The sequence below is a fragment of the Pleuronectes platessa genome, chromosome 8 (assembly GCF_947347685.1).
Source record: "Pleuronectes platessa chromosome 8, fPlePla1.1, whole genome shotgun sequence".
Lineage (NCBI taxonomy): Eukaryota > Metazoa > Chordata > Actinopteri > Pleuronectiformes > Pleuronectidae > Pleuronectes > Pleuronectes platessa.
The window spans coordinates 23711847-23732355 of NC_070633.1; the positions used below are offsets into that span (position 1 = coordinate 23711847).

The following is a 20509-nucleotide window of genomic DNA, read 5'->3' on the forward strand; positions in this document are numbered from 1 at the left end:
GTGTGGCTGTGTGTGTGTGTCATTGGCCGTGATAGACTGACCGACAGACACACACACACACGTCCAACCCTAAAACCTAAAAATACCACCATTGTGACCCGAGCCCTGAATGTGATTGACATGTTATGGACAGTGAGCCACGCTCTCGTCCTATTGGTTGTTTACGAGACGCTCAGGTGACCTTCAACCTCGGGAAGTGGAGGCTGATCAGGGGCAGGATGTTAAGGCAGGCGGCTTTAGGAAATACTTTTTGTAAGCTGTTGCTGTAGGTGGACACACTTGAGTTCTTGTTTGTCTCAATTCAAACGTTTACTCTCACAAAATGAACACACACTTTACTTGATTATGTGGTAGCAGGTTTCACATATCAGTTTGCATGAATTAAAGGATTCACAAGTTATTCTCCAGGAAATTCTAGATATTATGTCTCTCTCTTGTTTTTCTCTGCTGTTTCCTTTCCACTAAAGCAGGAAACCCACTTAAAGTCTGTTTTAAAGAGACTTTATATCAATGGACACAATGGGCTCAGAGACTGTTTGGGGTTGGTCTTCCTTCAAGATCAGAAAAAAAACTTTAAACATGGCACCAAGTGGAAAACCGCGACACACGAGGAGACACAAATGCACTCTTCTTTCTCCCCAGTGCCAGCTGTCAGTGTGGAATCCATACTTCAGGGGGAATGTGAGAGGACTGTGAGAGTTGTGGGGGTGGGAACTCTGGTGGGGACATATACCAGTGTATGTGGCTGTGTGGCCAAAGAAGGGCATTCTTGTCATCTGGTTTTTACTGATTATTGATCTTTCCTTTCCTTCAAAATGAAATATAACCTAATATTTGTCTGTGTCCAAATACCTGTTTGTATGACATTGTGTTTGTCACCATCGCAAGTAAAAAACTATTATAGTTGTTTTGTACATACACAATCCCATTTAGGGGATCATTGTTCAAATCCAGCTTGACCTTCAGATGAGATGAAATCAAATAAGATAAGATTACGTTTTATTATCAGAGTTATCTTCCTACAGAAACCAACAGAAACCATTTAACCAAACAACAAAGCACTTATTGAATCTCACATTCTGATTAAGTGGCTTCTGTGGAATCAATATTATCACTCCTCTAATATTCATACCTCAGTCCTTACATGGAAACTTGTTGAATCTTTCTGTAAAAGCAGTTATTATGAATAAAAGTTGATTAAAATCGAACTTTGGAAACTTGGATTTTGAAGGTTTGGCTTTGCCGTTACAAAATCTGGCCTTAAATTTTGTGAACTTAGTTTTTTGGCATACATTGGTCCATCCTGGAAGAGGGACCCCTCCTCTGCTGCTTCTCCTGAGGTTTATTCCTTTTTTAAACGTTTTATTTTAAGAGTAACTACTTTTCCGACTCAAGGGTCTGAATGTGACGATCCTGTTTGCTTCACACACTTTAAAGCACTTTGAGTTTTGACTCAAAATGTGTCACCAACGCAGTAGAATCTCAGCTCACATAGACAGCAGCCGAAAAGCCACCAGTTCCCCTCCTGGAGCCGGACACAGTGTGATTCAACTCTTTCAGGACTTCACATGCAGCCAAAGTAGACAGAGCATCCTGCGTTGATTATTGTTAATAATTTGAGAAGCAGCACAGAACTGCATGACTGGCATTTCTTGCATTTTTCCCGAAGCAACAGGCAAAACATTGACCAGATCTGTCGAAAAATTACAAAAACAGAGTATCTGCAGATATCGGTTACAGCTGCGGTGAAGTAACCCGGGACGTTAAGCCCCTGCCAGTAACACACGGTGCCGACGTACAGCCTGCAGACCAGTTAGCTGCGTTAATTATTTCCCAGTGCACTACACTTCATCACACTGGTCAGCTCAGCGCGCACGTATTATCCGGAGGTAATCCCTCTGTTGTGCTGGCTCCGTTATCACACCAGGATACAACGGGCCTATTCTTCCACACGTAATTAACAAAGGTGCTTATGTGCTGCTTTCTGGGATTTAACTGTTGTGGTGGTGGAGCTTTAGGGGAGGCAGTGGGACCCGGTGGAAAATGGCGGAGGAGGAGGGGGAGAGGAAAGCTCGCAGATCAGCGGTGCAGCCGAGCTTTCAGACTTTAGGTGTGCAGCTTTCACCACACTGGATTACTTGTGGTTACTTTTAGTTGAGAGGGAGAAAGTTTGGGGTTTATTCTGGCAACTGCATGTCGCCCTCAGTGGTAGAAAGTAATGTGATTTAACACTTGTTAATACACATGTCCACAGTTTGTGTGTATCTAATAAAGACTTGTGTAATAGTGTCAACAACAAAAAGGTCTTGACATGATTTATTATGATGGCCGAGCCACACCCTCAGATTTAGCTCTAAACTGCTTTTACGCTTTCTCCGGAGGAGTGTGTGAATGTACATGTCAGATTAAGAGCCTCAACTCACGAGGCAGCCTTGGGGTCAGATTTTGACGCAAAGGTTAAGGTCAACAGATTCTAGAAGCAAGATCAAGCAACTTTGTCTTAAACTGATTTTTTAAAAAGTAGCGTAATGTTGTTGTCTGCGTTTTCTTTTATTGTGACACACACACACAGTGACACATGTGCAGAATGATGAGAGGAAAAAACAAGTGCAAGAGCTGAAGAGAACATGAGGGAGGCAGACTGAGGTAGAGATTAGTCCACACTGACAGCCACAAGTAACATGATGACTGATTCATTTCAGCCGGTTTTCTGGAATCGCCTGTGAATGCGTGTGTGTGCTTTGAGTGTGTGTGTGTGTGTGTGTGTGTGTGTGTGTGTGTGGTGTGTCAATCAACACTTCACAGGCTCTGTTCCCAGATTGCCTTGTGTATCTTTGCCAATTCTGCATGTGACACACACACACACACACACACACACACATATGTAATGTTATGATCAACCACTGATTCTTTTTGCTTCTCACACGGATGAACAAGAGTTTTTCTGTTCTTGATGAGTCTTAATGGATCCTCGTCCCTCACAAACCTTCTGGTGGTGAAACTACACGAATCGTGTGGAGACATTTAATCACTTTCCAAATCCAACAATCCACCACTTCACATAGCGATCAGCCAGATGTGCAAATGTGAGGAGCAAGTCAAAGCAGTTTTTAAACTTGTCTCTCTAACTGGGTTTTTATAGTACTCAGCTTTTACACGAATGTGAGTTCGGACCGTCCAAAATGATTTATTTTTGTATTACTTTGATATGCCAGTGTCACAGAAGCATTATTACTCACTTCCCAAATCTGTCTATAATATCGTTATTTATTCAGGTGAATCCTGTTTAAAGAGAGACTTGAATTTGCATAAAGTATCAATCAGTAAAATATATTAATGCAAATCCAATGATCTTATGATGTACTGAAACATTTTCTCTGATCATAATCAATCATTAGTTTAAGAAGCTGTGAAACTCTCCAACATGTTTTAATATCCAAGATTAAATCCTCATGAAAAATGTTAAACACATCTTTTATAGAGGTTTCCTACATCTGAGGGATCTAATGGGGCCTCAAAGGATTTTACCTGATCACTGTCGACGCTCATGTGGCATCAGGTGACAATGAAAGAAACACAAGCTTTGACTCCCTCAGTTTTTACTTGTGTATCAATGATGTGTGTGCAGGTTCAGTCCCGTGTGAGCTGCATGTGAAGGGGTTATAGGTTGAAGTTTGTGTAAAACGTCTTCATTTTGCTGATAGATTTGTACGTCAGTCAACAAAAAGAGATGTAGGTTAAGCACATGCAGTTGCACACACACACACGCACACACACACACACACACACACACACACACACACACACACACACACACACACACACACACACACACACACACACACTTTATTCCTCTCTCTCACACACACAGTTGGCTAAGGAAAGACAGTGACCTGAGCTGAACAAATGGACTTAGTCACGGCTGAGGATTGGTGTGGAATGTGGGAGGGGGCGTGTGCGTGTGTGCGTCCACGTGTATGTGTGTGTGTGTGTGTGGGTTTGTGTGTGTGTGTGTGTGTGTGTTACATGCATGCTTGGAATGTCTAACTCTCCACCCAGTGAACCAGAAAACACAGGTGGAGGAGAGAAGGAGGAAATACAGGAGGAGGATGGAGGGAGGAGAAGGAGGGAGGACTGGGTTATCACACGCAACAACAAGTGTGTAAAATGGATGAAGTGTTGATTACTCATTAACTAATTAACTCTTCAGTCTTCTTTGCTTGTTTGTTATTAGTGCTTCATTTGTTTTTTTTCTCACTATTAGAGACTTAAATAAGGTTTTACTTACTTAACATGCAGAACTTAAAGACATAGATTGTGCCTGATTGCATGTAAGAGGTCAAAAGTGTGGCTACATTCTATCAGGCTTGATGCCAGTAAAACGAAAACACAACAAATCTGGAGAAACACATGAACGTGCACGGAATATGTTTCAGAGCAGAAAGTTATTCTGCGTTGATCTGCATGAAGAACGGGTCACAGCACCGATCATTACACAGCTTCCTTCAGAGTCCCCTCCCCCAGGTTCCCTCTCTGAGATTAACAGGTCATGTTTGGCCCACATCAAAAATTCAGCCAATTAGAAAACGGTTGTTACAAAACGTAGCTGCACCTCCTGAACCACAGCCAACCACCAGAAGGTCCAGGAGTCTGAAGGTTCCCAGTTCCTTTCCTGCTCTTAGGCATTTCTTATTAATGGTTGTTTATGTTAACAGACGAGTTTAAGTTGTGGCTGAAATATAAAACTAAAGATTGTTTCCTTATTGTGTAATGAAACATCGTTCATTAAAATGAATGATCCAAAAGAAGAAAAAAAACACACACATTGAAGCCAAGGTGAACATTTTTAAAGGATACCTCCTCCTATACAGTTGAATATCATAAAACCAAATTTAATTAAACCCTCAACACAAAAGTCTCTGCTCCCGTTGATTTATTCTTTTCATTTCTATTTTCACTCCAGACGATTTATATCTTATCTACGATTATTTAACTGCCTCGAGAGTAGCTCCGTCCATTCAGGCGCTTATAAAATCAGTCTCCTGCTTTATATGTGCTAGGTCAATATGAAAGACCCGTAGCTTTATCACTGAAGGGCACCACAGCACGTCTCTCTCTGTGTGTGTGTGTGTGTGTGTTTTCAGTGCTGTTAATGTGTAACAGTGTCTGCCTCCAGAACGCTGATAAAAGTCAGGTCGAGGACACCGGTCGCGGCTCCTCGTGCACACAAACATCCACACACACTCAAGAGTGTTAACTACTTCTTATCTCGCACCAGCTATGTCTGGCCTTATCTGCAAGGCACGCGGCGCTCTGCATGCACACACACACACACAGACACACAAACACATAAGATGCACACCCACAATACAAATGTATGCATTTACCATTTTGTTGAGGGCAGTAAATTGTCGTTAAATATAAAGGTTTGCCACCAAAAAAAAGGGAGGCTTGAAATGTCGGCCACTGCCTTGTTCAGGGTGACATCGCTAACCTGTCTCCACTGTGGTAACCTGACAGTGACGGAATAAGTAGATTGACCCCGACCTCCGACTTCACCCATATGTTTAACAGCACCTGCAGCAGCTGTAGTTTTTTGGGGGGGAGACTTTTCAGTGTGTTAAGTGTCACAGGAAAAGGTAAACATCAATGAAACGGTGAAGCTGTTTCAACATCAGCATTTCTGCATCTTCTGCAAATGTTTTATTCACGTCTCCTAAAAGACCTTAAATGTAAAACGTGAAATGCTAAGAATTGAACATGTTCTTCACCAGTTTCCTGATGTAATTACATTATATTTGAATACCTATGCATGGATATAAAGAGTCGATCTGAGCATTTTACTTCTTTTATAATTGTCTCTTTATTATAACAGTGTTTATATTTTAATATCTGTAGCTGCACCAATGACTTGTGCAAAGAAAGACAAATGTGAATATAACGTGACAAAGGATTTCAGATTGTACTTGGCAAATTGTCCTTATTGGAAGGTTTTCCTTTTACTACAGTGAATGATTCATTTTCATAAATCTGTGTGTGATTCATTTTAAGGGGGGGGGGGGGGCTGGTATTCAAAATGGTTCGTTGCATTTTGCTGGCCAGGAAGTAAACTGAGCAGATTAATGTTTTGCAAAGTATAAAACCCCGACAGGAAAAGGTCTGTGGCCCATTTTGCACTTCACCCTGCAGGTTTCAGAGGAGGTGAACACTAAATGTTAACTTTGGAAAAACATCTATGTGGTCATTTTATATTATTATTAAACTCTAAACTGTTTATATATGAGAGGTTTTACTTCTACACGAGCAACTAAAGTTTCCCCCTCCATGCACAGCAGCTTCTTTGGTAGGTTTCCTGTAAATAACAGCCCTGGGAGAGATTTTTTTCACTGGAAGGTAAACTTAATTTATTCTTTTTAAACTTTATTTCTGTGAACTTGTTTAACTTCAGGGGGTTATGATGCAGCTAAGTTTAGCGCCGTATGTCTTATACGTCAGTAATTGGCTGTGGATCAGGACGTCTGTTCCATGTCTGTCTCAGGTCTTATATTGCCTTAAAACGTAACCCAGTCCCAAGCCTACATACACACACACACACACACACACACACAGACACAGACACAGACACACGCACACGCACACACATTGAACTGGAATAGTACTTATGGCCTTTAACCTACTTTCAGCCCCAGCTGGCCCCCTTTCCTCATTTATTTGGTCTTTTCCACTCCCCCCCTCCCACTTAACGGAATATAATGTGATTATCTTCATTTCCCCCCCATTTCTTAAATCCCATTATCTATTTGCCAAAGATGATCCCAGTTGCAGCTCAAAACAAACGATTCCATCTTCAGTTTAAAGAGATTACATCATCAGGCAGTCTCCTCTTTATTTCAACACATGTTTTGTAGTTTGGGGAGTTAAGACGTAGGAAGTGTATTTATAACTTTATCCATAATGTTAAAAACCAACGGCAGGTCCCGTGGATGCTTTGGCAGCTCCGTCTTCAAAGCCGACAGGTGGCATTTTAATATGCTCACTGTCAAATGGTGTAAAACAGGGGTCTCCAACCTTTTTTCAACTGAGAGCTACTTAGAAAAAAATTAAGTGGCCAAGAGCTACTTGCATCACATCGCACATATTTATTAATCAACTGACTTAAGCTTCTGTTTGTACTCGTGTGAAATTGCAATACACAATGCTTATCAAAAATAACTCAACTCTAATACAATAACTTAATAACCCAACATCAAAGGTCCAAGAAAACATTAGTACACTCACTCTTTTTAAAACTTAGTGAGATGACTGGCACTGCATGGAGTCCTTCTGTTTGTACTCGTGTGAAATTGCAATACACAATGCTTATCAAAAATAACTCAACTCAATAACAATAAATCAATAACTCAACATCAAAGGTCCAAGAAAACATTAGTACACTCACTCTTTTTAAAACTTAGTGAGATGACTGGCACTGCATGGAGTCCACCAAAGAGGTGTATGCTGGAGTGTATGCACTCAGGTTCACTCTAATACAGTCATTTAAATGTTCATCTGTCAGTCTTGTTCTGAATTCAGATTTGATGACATTCATGTCAGAAAAAGCAGCTTCACAAAGGTATGTCGAACCAAATAAAGCAGACATTTTAAGTGCTGCTTGGTGAATGTTCTTGTAGTTTTCGGGTCTACAAGGCTCCAGAAATGTTGTGAGTGTTGCTGAGACTTAAGCTGAACATGATTCTGGAGATTTATAACCTCCATCTCCATCTCCACAGGATTGACAGTGAACAGTTCAGCCATCTTTTCTGAAATCTCTGTGATGTCTACCTCCATGAATGGGTTGGCAATGAATGCCACACATGGCTCCAGCTTATCAAAATCATTGAACCTATCCTCAAACTCCTGGCCTAGCTTTGACATGAGGTCACAATATTTATTGACATCCAAAACAAAGTCAGCCCCTGCATGGCTATCTAACATCTTAACTACTGTTGGGAAGTGTTGCAGTCTTTTGTTTTTCAGTTGCTGGAGGTAGAATGACAGTTTTGCTTTAAAAGCCTTAACAGCACTGATCATGTCAGAAATTGTTCTGTCTTTACCTTGTAACTGGGTGTTGAGCTGATTGAGTTTCTCTGTCATATCTGTCAGGAACGCAAGATCAAGCAGCCACTCAGCATCAGACAAAAGTGTAGTGTCCTCCTCTCTTGACTCCATGAAAGCCTTGATTTCGTTCAGCAATGAGCAGAAGCGATGCAGTATTTTTCCTCGGCTCAGCCACCTCACCTCAGTGTGGAGAAGGAGATCACTGTGTTCAGCAGACAGTTCCTGGAGGAGCAGTTTGAAGCTTCTGTGCTGCTTGGCCTTTGCGCGAATGGAGTTGATGATCTTAATGACAGGTGCCATCACATGATCAAATCTCATGACTTTGGCGCATATAGCCTGCTGGTGAATGATGCAGTGATAGTTCACAATTTTAGGAAAGTCCGGGTCGGCCTTGCACAGTGCAATAAATCCTGAGTGGCGTCCTGTCATAGCTGGTGCGCCGTCTGTTGTAATAGACACCAGCTTTTCAATAGGCACGTTATTTTCAACGAAGTACTTTTTCACAACGTTGTAAATATCGACTCCTCTGGTTGTGGTTTTTAGTGGAAGCAACGTCAAAAACTCCTCTCTGGTGGAAGCGTCTTCGAAAACCATCCGGACAAACACAGCCATCTGAGCGGTATCAGCCGCATCCACCGACTCGTCACATTGAATTGAAAACCATTTGCATTTAATCATGTCCCGCTCCAACTGACCCACTGCATCGGCAGAGAGCGCAGACACTCGCCGTGCCACTGTGTTTGCGCCAAGCTGTACATCAGCGATAGCGGACATGATTTCAGTCTTACTTTTATGGTCCTTGAATAATGTGTCGGCCACCGCTGTCATTGCTTCCTTCACCATCCCGCCATCGGTGTATGGCTTCTTGTGCTTTGTCAAAATGTGCGCCACTTTAAATGATGCCTCCGTGGCCGCGTTGGCTTTCTTCGTCGGTCCGATGAATAAACATTGCTGTTTTTTAAGGTTTGCTTTCAGCTGGTTCACTTTCTCAGTCCGTAGAGTGCTGCCTGCTGGAAAATCCCGTGCAAAGTTACCGTGGACTTGAGTGTGGTGGCGCTCCACGTTACCTCTTTTGCCGACCGAAACACTGCTCCCGCATATGAGGCACACACACTTGTCCTTCACGCTAGTAAAGAAGAACTCGCATTCCCACTCCAAATGGAAATTGTATGTTTTCTGCTTTTTTTTGACTTGGCCACCTTGGTTTTCCATCTTTGTTGTTTGTGTAAAGTTCTGCTAATACCACCAAACTCCTCACTTTAGCTTAGCGAGCGTACAACGTCACTCAACGTCACAACGTCACTTTGGCTACATTTACACCGGACACCAATGTGACATATATGTGAACGTAAGTGAGATGAGGTGCATTTACTGTCGTCGGAATATATTTTATTTTTTTATTTTTTTCGGTCAACCTATCAGGCGAGCTACTGAAAACCTGCCCGCGAGCTACCGGTAGCTCGCGATCGACGTGTTGGAGACCCCTGGTGTAAAATGTCATTTCCCCTCCTTCTCCATCCAAAGACAGAAGTAACAGAGAAAACAAGGTTTGGTGTCTTCAGGTTTAAACAAGTCGTGACTGCGAGACGTTAATGGACCGTTCAGGATGTCTCTTCCTCTGTCAATCTCTTTGTCTCACAGGATGTCAAACGTAATACACGCTCATGGAAAGTAAAGCACATTCTGTTGCAGTCTTCATCGCAGGTAGTCATTAAGATGTCAGTTCCTTGTCCAGCCTGCACTTGACCTGCAAATCCCCAATTTTAGCAGGTAGTTGTTTGAGTGGATTAATTCCGTCTCTTGATCCCCTCGTCTCTCCATTCCTGAGCCGTCTGTCTCCATGTGTGCGTCTAACTTTCTGTCTTTCACACACAACTTCGTCTTTCTTCCCTTCCTGTACTTTAATCACTTTCCTTAATTTGGCCCAACGTGTTACTACCCTCACACAAGTGCATAGTGTGCATGATGTGGGTTTTTTCCCGAAAAGCTCTTTACAAGCTTTGAAAGAATGTTCTCGGCTCCAACTGCCCTCAGGTTCTTGGTGGTTTGTGCAGCTTTACGGTCTCAGTTTCCTCAAAAACCTTGTTCCCACTTTCCAGTGTTGGACAATCCTCCATCTTTCCTTTATGAAATGAAACTGGTGCAGTGTTTATTTTGGGACCTGAGGCTGGAAGCAGTTTTATGAATCTGACTTTTAAAGGTGCATGAATGAACCTCAGTGCGTCGGCTGTGAGATAGAACTTCAGGTTGTAGCTGCACCGACGAGTTGTGGGCGTTGAGATTTAATTTGATTCTTTAACTGTGAATCTACACATTTTTTCCCACAGTGTGAAACAGCAGATTGTTTCCATCAAAGCAGTTTCCTCTTGTCCAAGTTGAGTAAATGAGTCGTTTTCATAAATCTTCTCCGTGATTCATTTGAAGGGGGGGAGGGGGGGGGGGGGGGTGGCATTAGAAATGATTCATTGCGTTTTGCAGGCCAGGAACTAAACTTAGCAAATTTATTGTTCTTGCAGAGTATAAAACCCGACAGGAAAAGGTCTGTGGTACGTTTTGCACTTCACGCTGCAGGTTTCAGAGGATGTTTAGATCAAATGTTAACACTGATATCTGGTTTTGGAAGGAACGACATGGCCATGTGGTCATTCTTATTTCATTTTCACACTCAATGTTGGGGAGAACATTTTGGGCATTGTTTGTTTGAATGAGGTGAGCTAAGGTTTTTCTCCTCCTCCTCAACTTGCCCGGTAGGTTTCCTCTATACAACAGCCTGGGCTCTTATTCTTAATCTCACTTGTGGTAAGGTGAAAATCAGACAGGTGCTGCAGCAAGAAGAAAAGAGAGGTGGAACAATGAATCCAGGCTCATAGAAGAGAAGCAGAAAGAGGTGGATAGAGGTGAGGATGTGAAAGAATAGAATAAGGAAGGAAGTAGCAAAGGAATAAACCATATAACTCTATATAATCAACCAATCAAATACCAGATTAAAATGAATAAGAACAAGAATATACAAGGTTTTTCACCTTCATGAGTGTGTGCTCTCAGGAAGCCGATGTTGTGAGTAACTCTGAGGATCAGGTTGCCACTCAGCAGACTCCTCTACGTTTTTCTGGCCGCTGTGTTTTTCTTCTTCTTCTGTGTCTGTGTGTGTGAGAGAGAGAGAGAGAGAGGTAGAGAGAGAGAGAGACAAGTGTCGGCCTTCGGTCTCTGTGCTGTGTGTCCCCCTCAGTGACGTTGATGTATCCTCCCCGGCCTCGGGCCCAGTGTTAACTGTCAGGACGGAGTAACAAGCAGCAGTTGACCTATTGATGAGGTGGAAGTGACTGGGTCAAAATGAGAAAGTGTCGGTGGAGCGAGTGTGTTTTTGTGTGAGCACGTGTGTGCGACAGAGGAAGGAAACTTAATGTCTTCCCATCACTCCGCTTGTTGCCTCAGGCCTGAGAAAGGCAACGGAGTGAGTGTGTGTGAGTTTGTGTGTCTCAGTGACAGAGAGGGAAAGGGACAGACATGTTTTTTTGTGTTAATTCTGTCAGTGTAAGCTGCAAGAAAAAAAACTAAGATTACTTTCCCACCTTGATTTGTCCAGACCTTCTGACTGTTTAAGTTTAGTCCAAACCAAAATAACAGGTGTGGAAAGGGCCTCTGACCAAATAGCCCGACCCAGAGAGGTGGTCTCGGTTCCGGATCAAACTCAAACATGGTTTATTCAGATGAAGAGACAGTTTTTTTTCATGTTCACTTTATTTAATAAGTCTGCTAATGCATCAGCCAAACTGGCAACACACCAATGACGGATGCACGCCCATCTACAAACCAATAAATCTTTAAGGATTGTTTGAGTACCTAAGCATTTTATTCCAGCCAGCAAGGTTATGACGACAGGACGAATGTATATCATACAAAAGTCTTTAGCATGTTCTCATATTTGCAACTTGAAACCAACACGTACCCGATCAGATGTCTTTAGTTCGGACTCTCAGGTGTGAAAGTGCTCTAACTCAACAAGTTTGTTAAAATAATGTGTTACGCAACCAAACATCTCCCTGGACTGGTCATAATAAAATGTGATAAATGGATCCAGCCTTTTTAAAGAGAGTTCAGAAACACAAGCGTAACGGCAGAGGATTTCACGGTTTAAACAAAGTGTTGCATAAATATCAGACTTACGTGTATTCGGGTAATTTTAGCAGCACGCAGAAATTTTCCTTGGAGCCCAATGTGAAGGGATGAACCTTCTGCCAAGTTTATGAACTGGGTTCAGTTAAAAACACAACAAAGAAATAAGTTTGTTTAGTAACTGATGGGATAATAATGATGACCTCTTTAGGACCCTTTTGTGTTACTGTGCTCCAGTCTTATCAGAAACACACAGTGACACATAGCTGGGTATGCACACACACTAACACACACACACACACTAACACACACACACACACACACACACACACACCTCTACCTTGCGCAGTACATCAACACTGTGTCCCGCTGTTAAGTGCTCTCCATCAAAAGCATTCCTCAGCTCTCTCCTCCAGCTCCAGTCTCACGTCCCTGCCAATAACAACTCGGTGTTGGACCCATCTGACTCGGAGACCAGTGGAACGTTAAGGGGATTAAAAGACCAAACTCTGGATCCAAAACCTAAACGTAAAGAGTCACGCGAAATATGGCAGCACATAAATTGACCAAATTATCAGGTATTTTCTCTTCAAGGAGAAAAACGCAACAGTTCAGACACTGAAGCAGTTTTTTAACTGATTTCCAGAAGTGTCACATGTGTCCTTGTGATGGAGAGTAGCTGTTTATTGTTCTCCCTCAAATGTAAAGTATTTTACAAATCCTTCATTGTCAGCCAATTGTGGAATTAAGATTTTTTTTTCTCTCGGGAAATGTCTGGGAAAGGCATTAGTGACTCTGATTTAAAAAAAAACATCACTCTGCTCAGACCTTAGCTGGCAGTGGAGTTTAAATTTCAAAAAGAATAAGCAGAATAGACAACCATAGAAAAGAGTGGAAGTGTGGGTTGATACAAATCTACTGATCTAATTTGAATCTACTCAACCTGCTCGACTGTAACTAGAACCAGACGTACTGTAACTAGGTTAGATTAGACCAAACTATATTACACAATACACACTGGACCATTGTATACTGGATTTGTTAAGCTGCTTTCAGACTTGCATTGAACTCCAGAGACTTTACACACTTTCTGTGGAGGAGATGCATGAGTGAAGGCAAATGACAGAGAGAGAGTCTCCGGGTTATCTACGCACTTTCTCCACCTGGCCCCCCCGCGTATAAAGTCTGCATAAAGTCCCTCGAATCTGATAACACAGACTTTAGTTAACTGAGATAAATCATCTTTATAAAGAATATTTGATGTGTATTTTGAGTTTTTCATTTTGTCCATGTCCCATCTGCTATGATGGAGGAGGCGGGGTTCATGATCTACACTGTTGTCAGCCACCAGGGGGCGATTGAGAGGCTTTGGCTTCACTTTTGGGGAGATGTCATGCTGTCCATCGTTTTTTTTCCATCTATGGTTAAAACTAGAAAGTGGACTTTCAGTTGTTTTAAGTAAAACTACTATTTCCAAGGTTAAAACACAATATAATATACTATTCAGCATACAGACTTCTATAAAATATTTCAAAATAAAAACAATTCTCCAGAAAATTCAGGCACAAAAACGAATCTGGCCAAAGAAATGAAGTGAGCAGTACATTGTGAGTGTAACTGTGAAAAGAGCACAGAGCATATGAACTGATTTATTTGGCCTTCAGACTTTCTCTCTCGGTCCAAGCTGGAGGAGGATGATGAGTTCAGTTCAGAGCTGGAGGGTTCTGCCTCACGTGTGAGAAGTGTATCTCTGACTCGAGCTGTATTTTCCTCATTAAGCTGTATAGTATCAGGTATGCACATCTATCTTATTGCACACTCCCTGCTTCATCAAGGGGAGGGAGAGGGAGGCTGTGCATGGAATGTGTGTGAGCATCTGGAGGCGCAGACAACTTTTTATTGTTGTGGGAAGTCAGTTTTAAGCAAAGGAGCGCCCATAAGCCCCAAATGGACTAAACAGACAAACGTTTTCTAGCCTTACAATTTTCTCTACCCCCCCTATACACACACACACGCACACAAACACAAACACACACAAAGATGCAGTCAACCCAACAGATAAACGAACAAAGATGCTGAAGCACACAAAAGCACATAATCAGTGTAAATTGACTAAATAAAGTAACTCTACCACTTTTCATACGTAAACTAACATTCAGCTGCACATACAGTACATGTCCTGGAGGACCCACACACATGCAGCAACCCCCCACACACAGAGACACAAAAACACACTCGTGTCTCATGAAAGAGAAGAATAGATTTTTTACTCGCTTTGGTTTCACCTCAGGAGACAGATTCAAAAAGACATTTCTATGGTCATGGACCGTGCAAAAAGCAGGAGGAGGGGGATACGCGCTGGGGAGGAGGAGAGATGGGCGAGGAGGGAGAGTGTAGCAGAGGTTAACTGTTGAAAGTTGAGAGGTTCAGTTCGAGGTCCTGCCCCTGTGATCCTCTGGGGGAAGCTGAGGCTCCGCGTGTGCAAATCCGGGGCAGGGGACGAGTAAATCACGCTCTGAGAAAATAAGAAAGAAAAAAAAAAAAAGAGGAAATATGGCACAGCACAAAGAATTTGGTGTGAACGAGTGTGACGAGAGAGAAGACGGGAGAGCGGGGAGTAAGAGAGTGAAATGGAGTGAGGCGGAGAGGTCGATGGGAGTGATGACAGGGGGAGAGAGGACAGGAGGAGGCAGAGGAAACGAGGGGTTAAGGGCGAGAAAGAGAGAGGTAGCAGGGGAGTAGAGAGAGTTCAGGGGAATGAGATTTCAATCCGTCTGAGGAAGAGAAGAGAAGATATAGACAGAAAGAAGAAAATGAACAAAAATAGGTAGAAAGGGACATAAATAAGAAAAAATGATGTATGTGTTCAGGGAGATGCATAAAAGAAAGAAATGGGGAAAGAACAGCAGGAGAACGCAGGATTAATAACCAGGCTGCAGAGGAAAGAAAGAAATCAATGTAGAGAGAAAGGAAAATGAGAACGAGTGAGCTGTCAGGCCACTGATGAGAAAAGCACACAGCCTAACAAGCACAATAATCTGTCCAGGAGCGATGAGGATGGAGGGAGGACAGAGGAGGAGGAGGAGGAGGAGAGACTGATGTGAATACCTCCATGTGACTAATGTGTTTTTCACACGTTTCACCTTGATTCACATCTGCATCCATCCCTCCATCCCTCCATCCCTCCATCCCTCCATTCATCCGTCTTTGTGTCGACCTGTTTAACAGCAGCAAACACATGAAGACCGCTGCTGTAACGTTTTCCCTTATTAAAATCATATTAATTTAGCCAATATTATATATATATAGAAATTATCTCATATCTCCAGTTGCACATTGAAGAGAATTATTGTGAAAGTCTTTGTCAGATTTTCCAGAATCTTCTGGAAGTGAATTCAGAAATAAAGTAGACAAACAATTTGCTGATGGCAGAAAAGTTTTCCTGGCATTATCATTTCTTTCCCTGGTTTTTAAAAATGGCAAATTTAAACGGTTCCTTATAGATTTTAACTATTGATGTCTGGAATATCCTGCTTGAGAAAATGGATGAAGGGATTGTTGGATGGAGGGATGGATGGATGGAGGGATGGATGGATGTAGTACCACCTGTTCATCTTCCGCAGCCACACCTCAACTTCTCTTTCCCTTCCTCGTGCAGGAACCAGCTAAATCTGCTTCAAAACAACCCCCTCTCCCAGTCTGCAGCTGTTTATTAAACCAGTCGTCCACAAGGACAAACCAAACGTCCTCATAAACAATACCTGGCATCGGGCTGTGTTAGTTTTCCGTGATAAGAAGAAAGAACCAAACCTCAGATGTGTATGTTTACGTGTGTTCCAGGTCTTTATCAGTCCGTATGTGTTCAGCCTGATAAGCCTCTATCAGGCACATTGTTCAAATCACACTCCCTTTGTCCTTCCTGTAACAAACGTTTAACCTCCAGGACGTGACCCCGAGTCGCTGGTTTTCTGATGCATTTACACACAGTTGCCCTTTGTGGCCAGTCGGGACACTCTGTTCGGGCCACTCTGTGTTTTCAGGACTATATTTGGAGGCTATTGTTTTAACCCAGAAGCAGTAATGAGACGCTGCACTCCCACATCCCTCTCTCTCTTTCTTCCTGTTTGTCTTCCTTTGTGCTCCTCTCCTACTCGGCCATATTTTATTCCCCCTTTTCTCCCCTCTGACATATACTCCCTTAAATTCCTCGTCCCCTTCATTTCCCTCCCTTCTTCTCTCCTTACCTTCCTTCCTCTCCTCTTCCTCCTGCATTCCTATTCCTTCCTTTACCCCCTACTTCTCTCCATCTCTCCCTCCTGTTTTCTTTCCCTCTCTTCCAGTCACCCCGTCGGCTCCTCCAGCACCTTTTGTTTTTCTAGTGTGCAGTTTCACCGTCGGGCAGCTACTGATTGGTCAAGGTCACGCCTGATCTTATGTCTCAACGCGACGTCTCAGTTCATATTGAACTCACCGCTCGGCTGAGTGTTTGCTCCCGCGGGACTTTATTGTTGTCTTTGTAGAAATGTCAACGTTTGAGTGCAGCCATTATAAAATCACATGAGGTTAAAGGATATTTCCTGTTGGTTTCATGTCGTATTTGCACGGTTATTTGTTGTGGGAATAGTCGTTAAGAACTTTTAATAAATCTCTCTCTCTCTCTCTCTCTCTCTCTCTCTCTCTCTCTCTCTCTCTTTCTCTCTTTCTCTCTCGTCATCTCTCATCCAGGCCCCCCCAGGGTGTCGGAGCAGGTCGCCCACCGTCAGAGCATCCGCATCGGCCGCACCATGAAGCTGCCCTGTCCCGTGGAGGGCGACCCCCCGCCGCTCATCATGTGGACCAAAGACGGCCGCAACATCCACAGCGGCTGGACGCGGTTCCGGGTGCTGCAGCACGGCCTGCGGATCAAAGAGGTGGAGACGGAGGACGCGGGGACTTACGTCTGCAAGGCCATCAACGGCTTCGGCAGCGTGAACATCAACTACACGCTCATCATCATCGGTACGTGTCTTATTGTGAAGCTCTTGGGGGGGATTTCACACTTTCCTGGTTGGGTCAGACTTCAGACTTTTCAGTTTAGTACAAATCTAAATAACAGATGTGAAAGTGCAGCTGGAAATCACATTTTTTTGAAAGCGCAGACTTTCAGACAGATGCAGGAAATGGTATTAGTCAATAGAAGAAGAAGAAGAAGAAGAAGAAGAGGAAGGAGGAGGAGGAGGTGGCTCACGGGTTTGCTAAATGTTGAAATGATGACTGTGTTCAGTTAGCGCAGTTGAACTGGTGTTGGCGATGCTGGTAATAATTCCATTTCGATATTACTTTGGCAACAAATTAGTTTTTCCCTTTTTTTGTAACCAAATTAGGCCAAAATCAAATTCTCACGTTGAAGCAGTTCAGAGTTGTGTATTTCTTTTCCCCAGTGGTTATGGATGATGACAGACATCCACCAGTATATCACTCTTTTATTTCTCTTGTTTTCGGTTCCCTTCTTCCCCTTTAATTTAACTCTGCATTCGATCTTCAGAACTCACGTCTTCTTCTCTTCATCACACAGGAGTCTTCTTTCTCTCTTTCTTTCTTGTTCTTTTCTTTCTCTGGGATTTCACATGCTCTCTCGCTCCCATTGACTCTGCCCTGTGAGTTTTTTTCTAGGATATAATTAGCCAGGTTAGGTTGGCGGGGCCATTATACTGTACTAAAGCCTGTGTAGGGCCCCAGACAATGGAACTCTGCTTTTGTCTGAGTTTTTTTTATCCTTGTGTGTGTCGGTGACCACAATTATTGTGTAATTATGAATGATGCATTTGTTAAAAGAGATGCTTGTGTTTTTGCTGTATGTGTGTGTGTGTGTTGGACGTCGTGTCAGTGCAGTGTGGAATGTCATGTCTTTGCGTGTGGGCTCGATTCAGACGTCGCTATGAAAGAGACATTGTTGTGTTTTGTTCTTATTTTTTTTCTCTATGTTATCATTTTCCAGGCGCTTGTCAGAACTTCTGGGTGTGTGCATGTGCTTGTGTTTCTTCCAGTTGTACAATCACTGGGTTGTTATGTGGTTGTTGTGGGTCTGTGACCCTGTGGACTACGACAACCTTGCTGCTCAAATACAGGTGTGTGTGTGTTTCTGTCTGAACTGGGACTCAAATAGCCGCTTCCCTCAACTCTCAAGCTTGTAAACAGAATAGCCAGCGAGGACAGTCAGTGTGTGCGTGTATCCGCGTGTGTGCGTGTGTGCGTGTGTGCGTGTGTGTGCGTGTGTGCGTGTGTGTGTGTGTGTGTGTGTGTGTGTGTGTGTCTGAGGAAGCTGCAACACAACCTTCTCATTCCATGTGTTTGGGCACATGCACTTTGTGTGTCTCAGCAAGTTTCCAGTTAATGTGCATAAGTTAATGTAATATCGTCTGAAGTCATGGAGACGTGTTGTGTGTGTGTGTGTGTGTGTGTGTGTGTGTGTGTGTGAGTGTGAGTGTGTGTGTGTGTGTGTGTGTGTGTTTGTGTGTGTGTGTGTGTGTGTCAGGTTTCAGTCAGTAGAGCAGATGCCAACAGGGAGATTAAGGCAGCGTTGCCGTCCAGAGAATCTGACTAAAGCATCTCTCTCTGCCCGGCGTCGGCTTCTTCAAAGACGGGCACAAGTAAAACGCTCCCACGCAGAAATGACCTGCCACAACTCTCTGCATCTGAATTACTGTTGATCATTTACTGTGTTTACATCAGTCTTGGAGTTTCGACAAAAGATTATAATAACAAGTTTTTTTGCAGCAAAGTGTGAATCTTGCAGAAAACTGAACGATTTTATACATTACAGACAAAGTCGTCAATAAACACATCTTTGTTCCAGGTTGTTATAATATTATACTTAATTAAACTTTAGTCTCTAATGTGATATCACTTAAACTGCAGTAAAACAATCTGTTTGTCCTTCTGTTCCTGTAAAGTTTCGCATCCCAGCAGCAGTCACAAAAATATATTTAGTTTCCCACAACACGTCGACATGTTGCCAGGTCCGTTCTCCACTAATCATTATCGGTATGTGATCCAAAGCTGTATCGGTCCTGACCTGAACTTCAAAGTCGGGCTGGCATACAGAGGGCAGCCGGGCGGGGGGGGGGGGGCAACAGCTGCAGCTGAGGTCATCCATGCAGACAGCTGCTGCCTCTCTCTCTCCCTGTCTCTCCCTGTCTCTCTCTCTCTCTCTCTCTCTCTCTCTCTCTCTCTCCCTGTCTCCCTGTCTCCCTGTCTCTTTCTGTTCTTCTCTCTATTTCATTCACTATCCCCTCCATTCATTTTCCACTCTCTCACACACACATCTCACATGCACATGATTCAATGGATTGGGCAAACCTACATCCGTGTGTGAGGCTCATCTCAGAGATTTCTCTTCGACTGGAGATCAACTAATTTCACCTCAAACCTGCATGAACAGATTTAAATTGAGGCTTTATAAGATGATTATTTTGGACCAAAGGCGATATAGGTGCAGTTTACATAATAATCTGATCTCAAAGTGAACATACAAACTGTTCTGAAGCGTTCAATGGTAACACACATTTATCAGTTTTTTTAAATTGAGCCTTTTAAGAAGTCTCTCTGAGCAGAATGATCAAAGTTTTGGATGATAAGGCCCGAAAAGTGCACATCACTTGACAACTTGGCCAAAATTAACCTTTAAACTATCTATCACACTTTTTCAAAAGTTTAAAGATGAAAAACCTAAATGTGCTAATTACACCATAGTCTATAGCTTCAGGAAGAACACATGCACAGAGTTCACATGCTGTAGATGCTTAAGAGTCGACCTCGTGTTAGTAGAAACAAGCCTAGAAAAATGGAAGCTGAAAGACTGACCACAGAACAGTCGAGACAGAAAGAAGAAAACCAGAGTTGGAAGTTGAAGTTCAGTAGAATCGTGATTTAATGAGCCAAACAATGATTGATGAGATGATTGTTTCATGTTATGATTCTCACATAAGTGGGTAAAATGATCCAAATGACTAGAACAGTAGATGTTGGATAAAATGGTAAAAAAAGGAGGTGAAGGAGTTTCAATTACTTGAGTTAAAATGGATGTTTTTATTAATACTGCTCAGTTGAATGGGGGTTTGTGTCCTCACATGGCCCATTAGCAACTGGGAAATGAAGTGGCCAAGGCTACAGATTTTTCCAGAATCAGGAAGTTCAAGTTTTGAGTCAAAGAGTTTGGTGACTTATAGCCGGCCAGGAAGAATGCACACAGAAAGGTGAAGACAGTTAGCAGCAGGACAGATCTCCTTTGCTTCAGTGACTCGGGTGTCAAGTCAAG

At 42.8% G+C, this 20509-nt stretch overlaps 1 protein-coding gene across 1 annotated transcript in view; it reads left to right on the top strand.

The window, feature by feature from the left end:
- Positions 1-20509, top strand: part of fgfrl1a (fibroblast growth factor receptor like 1a) — a 67021-nt gene that overhangs the window by 9844 nt on the left and 36668 nt on the right. The window contains exon 3 of the mRNA XM_053428660.1: positions 16939-17211. Within this exon, the coding sequence (XP_053284635.1) occupies positions 16939-17211 (273 nt within the window). The remainder of the gene's footprint in view (positions 1-16938; positions 17212-20509) is intronic.